The sequence below is a fragment of the Citrus sinensis genome, chromosome 8 (assembly GCF_022201045.2).
Source record: "Citrus sinensis cultivar Valencia sweet orange chromosome 8, DVS_A1.0, whole genome shotgun sequence".
NCBI lineage: Eukaryota > Viridiplantae > Streptophyta > Magnoliopsida > Sapindales > Rutaceae > Citrus > Citrus sinensis.
The window spans coordinates 17,888,458-17,892,835 of NC_068563.1; the positions used below are offsets into that span (position 1 = coordinate 17,888,458).

The following is a 4,378-nucleotide window of genomic DNA, read 5'->3' on the forward strand; positions in this document are numbered from 1 at the left end:
GACATTAAAGACATTTTGGATTGAAACCTAAACGCTACGTTTTGAGGCAATAATTACAGATTAAAGAATTAAGAAATTAAACCCTAAAATCGGCCCCTCTCTCTCACTGTGAAACCTCCATTTTTGATCTGTCTCTCTCCCCTGCTGCTGATTCACAGTCGTCTCTACTACCCTTTGCTCTCTCCACTGTGAGTTGTTGACTTCTTCTTTTTTTATTGGTTTATTGTTCATTAATTTTTTCCTTAATTAAATTGTTATTGTTTTTAGTTGTGATTAATACTTGAATTACAAAGGGTCAAATTGCCTTTAATGCTCCTGGGATAAAATCGACTTTTAACTCAATTTCTGTTGAACATTAACGTTTTCTTAATGGAATTGTAGTGAATTAATAACGGCGCAAACGTTTGGTAATGAAATACACTTTTCGACAAACCATGGTACTGACATGATATATGAGAATAACTTTCGTAATAAAATGATAATATCTCAAATTCAAATTAACTAGAATAATATTAGAGTTTTCAATTAATTAATATCCTATTATTTACGTCCTGGATGACATTCGTAACATGAAAAACTATCTATTATTCAATCTCACCATCTAATAAATAAATCTCATTTCACTTGAAGTTTTAAGTGGAGGTGCCATAAAAATAACCACCTACACGCCCTTACGTGTGATAACAAAGAAGTTTGGAGTGAGTGTGACGGATAAGTAAAAGAAAAAGACCAATAGGACTCTGAATAACAATGAGTAAAACACCAAGTGCCCTGTGAACACTGAGAGAACAAAATGACAAAGGTAGAACTCTTGATATAATCAACAAATGATCAAAATGAAGAGACCAGATTAATCTTGTGCCAGACTTCGAGTGCTGATATGGCACTAGCTAAAAGGAGTGAAGAGCGACTCTTGGAGAAGAACACTAGGAAATTAAAGGAGTTAAGTTTCAGTTGAAGGCAAAGTAAATCCATAAATACTCATTTATTTTTGTTTTTGAATATATATATCACCTTCAGCAAGAATTAGTAAAGGTATATATGTGTGTGTGTGTGCACAATTAAGCTATTCAATCATTTATCCTCATTAGATTATGTAATTGATTCCTTGAACTATCTTAAAAAACATTAAAAAAAAACTACTTTACCAGCCCCACCCCAACCTAAATTTAAAGATAATGATTAAAATTTCATCAAAAAAAGATCATAAGTGAAGAAATTACCATAAGATAATCTAGATTCATCATTCATAAAATTACCCAATTAAGTAGCTGACCAAAGCTTCCAAAACGTGTTGAAGCTATTCTTTTATGTGGTTGTCGATTTTAATGAAACATACACTTATAACAAAATGGAATAATACTTGAAAAAGATGCAATCGCTACAACATGCTCCAATTTTTGAAAAACAAAATTATGAAGTACACAAAACAATAATTAGCTACCCATTTGGGTTGTTACTATGATCTTGAAAATCAGAACCAGACAAGCTTTCATAATTTGACGAAAATCTCGTCATCTCCTGTTGTTGTTCCAATGAGGTGGTAGATGATGAAAACGTCGAAGGAGTAGAAGAAGAACAAGATGATGATTGTGGATTAAAGAGATTGGACGTATAGTAATTAAAAGTAGCATCATCAGAAGATAGAATTTGAGCATATTGAAGCAAGTCCGGGTATGCACCATGGTGCATTGATGTAGGCCTAGGAGGAGGAGCAGGCATCACCGACTCATGATGATGATGAAAGGCAGAGCTTGATGATGATGAATCTAAATACACAAACTCAGTAGTACCCTGAACTCTTTCAGGGAAATTAAGCTTAGCTTTGGTGCCTTTGAATTTGAGGGCAGCTTTATCATAAGCCATGGCTGCATCTTCAGCAGTCTCAAATGTACCTAGCCATACTCGTGCTGCCTTTTTAGGGTCTCTAATTTCGGCTGCCCATTTGCCCCAAGGTCTTTGTCTTACTCCTCTGTAATGTCTCCTCCTTGTACCTTCTTCACAAATTCATTCACACATGCAACATTGAAATAATTAAAGTCGAAGACCAATTAACATGATCAACATAGAAACTATAGTAGTTGTCGAAAGGGAAAATGATCAATATCAAAACTTTGGGCTTGGTAGATTTTTAACACCCCATCTCATCCCTATGTTACAATAACAACGGAAAAGACAACTTTTTTAAGGATAAATGTGACCTTTTCGTATACAAAATGATAATTATCTGTAACCTCTACAAATTAACTAATAAATTTATTTTTTAAAATGTCACGTTCACTCTAAAATAATGTATTTTTTCTATCATTATTTGAAACCCAAGAATAAAATAGGGTATTAAAATCTCTGAGGACTAAACTTACAAGGCCATGCACAAACTTAATTAGCCCACAAAACTATATATATAGTATAGTTTATGCATGCACCCTTAGCAGGTGTGTATGCATGCCATGCACTTACGATGACTAAGAATACTTTTACATGATTAGTGGGCCATTAGTCCTACTAATATATATGATTTTCCATTATTACATAGTTGCACATGCAAGTAATTTTAAGTCCCACACTAAGTACTTTCGGCGACAACTTCCTTTATTTTCTCTCTCGGTTCACAAAATATTAGACTAAAAGTTGCAAGCCTGAAGTCCCCCTCCAAGTTTACTTTTAAATTGTAGAAGTTTGTAGGATATAATTCTGCTCAGTCACTTTTCTTTCTTTCCTCAATAGAGAAATTAGAATACAATATGATCAACTGCATGGTGCGAAACATGAAATTAATATTGCATAGATGTATACTTCCGTTTAAATTTTTATAACTATATAACAATTTGTTTGACAAATTTTCAACATCAATGCATAAGTCATATAATATTATTGAATTAATATATGCTACATATGCTTATTAAATATATTAAAAGAAAATGAGAATGCCACTAACAGATAAGAAATATATTGAAATCTATATTTTCTTGTCTATTAGTAGGATCCTCATCTAAGGATATCCTCACTAGAAAATAACTCTCTCTCTTTTTCTCTATATATATTATATACACAAAAGATTATTTTCATTTTAGAGTTCTAGAAGATAACGCTTAGAAACTTTAGTCAAATGTTGTGTGAGATCTACACAAGAGAGTAAAAGAAGAGACAGAAGTAGCAAACTAGCTAAGTTGACAAGTTGAAGATTTGGCTAAATTGAATCAAGTTGTCCTCACTTATCCTTGAGTGAAGAAGATAAGGTCTCTATCAATGCTCTATAGCTAAAATGGAATAATGATGTGAAAAATCTTGTAATTAGTAAAGAGAGTGTGACATGGAACATGGATCAAATTGAAAACACATGAATACAGGTAATCCCATGTGCACCTATAAACTGCATAGGTGTGAAAATTGAAATAAAGAAAATAAAACAAGGATATCGTGCCTAGCAAGAGATTAAATTGCACAACCATTATTTAGACTTTATTGGACGGAAAGAAAAAGAGAGAGAGAGAGTTGTTTACGCAAAGTCATTTGAATACATTGAATTTGGCTGTGGCTTTCAATTCAATTTTGACTCTGTCCTGATAATAAGATCAACTGACAAATGCTCTTGACAAGAACATACACAAGCAAGCAAAACAATTACAGTGGCATGCATAAATATTGCACAAAAAAAATTCAAATTAAGCCATATATTAATACTAGTTATAATCAACAGGAACACACTGAGTCTTATCCTTTACTCTTTCCACGAATCAATTAAAAGGACTTAAGATAAGTGAGTTATATATAAAAGTACCTTGATCTTGATCTTGAGTTTGAGTTTGTTGAAGTGGGTTATCGGAGGATTCTTCTTTAACGGCTGCCGGCGAGGGGTCGGCGTCGGCGTCGGTGGTAGTGGTGCCAATTACTTGTGTAAGAGCGGAAACCATGGCAGACATGTCTGATTCATGAGTAGTCCAAGCAGGGAAGTTGTTGTCTTGTTCTTTCTCTTTCTCCTCCGGTGATGCTTCCAGTGGAAGTGGCCGCTTTCCATGCCTTCGATGATCCACTTTTTTGCAGTTACAATAAGCACTTCTATAAACTCTAATGTAATGCAATAATTTTTTTATTGGATTTTATTACATACAACGGAAAAAGTAATTGTTTTGTTTGGTTTTGTTAACAGACCTGTAGACATGGAAGTTGAGGATTGAATGGGAGAGTGTGAAATGCAGTGTTTGAATGATTTATATAGAGAAGGAAGAAGAGGAAAATAGGGTTTGGTTTGGAATAGTTGAAGGGTTTTTAGGCGTTTTTAATATGGTACTAATTAATATTATTTGAAAAATTAATTATACCTCTTTTTTGATTAATTTACCCCCTGCCGAATGTGGCTAAAATTCTTACTAGCTGG

At 33.5% G+C, this 4,378-nt stretch overlaps 1 protein-coding gene across 2 annotated transcripts; it reads right to left on the reverse strand.

The window, feature by feature from the left end:
* Window positions 1-1,268: 1,268 nt before the first annotated feature.
* On the reverse strand, window positions 1,269-4,378 carry LOC102620304 (ethylene-responsive transcription factor ERF113). Of its 2 annotated transcripts, none has more exons than XM_006487492.4 (2): window positions 3,782-4,378; window positions 1,269-1,994 (listed from the first exon to the last, which is right to left on the reverse strand). In XM_006487492.4, exons 1-2 carry the CDS (start codon window positions 3,921-3,923, stop codon window positions 1,441-1,443), a joined length of 696 nt encoding a protein of 231 aa, XP_006487555.2. In that variant the 5' UTR covers window positions 3,924-4,378; the 3' UTR covers window positions 1,269-1,440. The 2 variants fall into 2 exon arrangements, with proteins under 2 accessions (XP_006487555.2, XP_006487554.2); XM_006487491.4 differs by having other exon boundaries at window positions 1,269-1,997; window positions 3,782-4,372.

Excerpts from the sequence above, each read along its gene's own strand:
- LOC102620304 (XM_006487491.4), bottom strand. The coding sequence starts at position 3,923 with ATGTCTGCCATGGTTTCCGCTCTTACACAAGTAATTGGCACCACTACC. Across the intron at positions 1,998-3,781 it reads AACTCAAGATCAAGATCAAG|AAGGTACAAGGAGGAGACAT; the intron begins GTACTTTTATAT and ends GAATTTGTGAAG.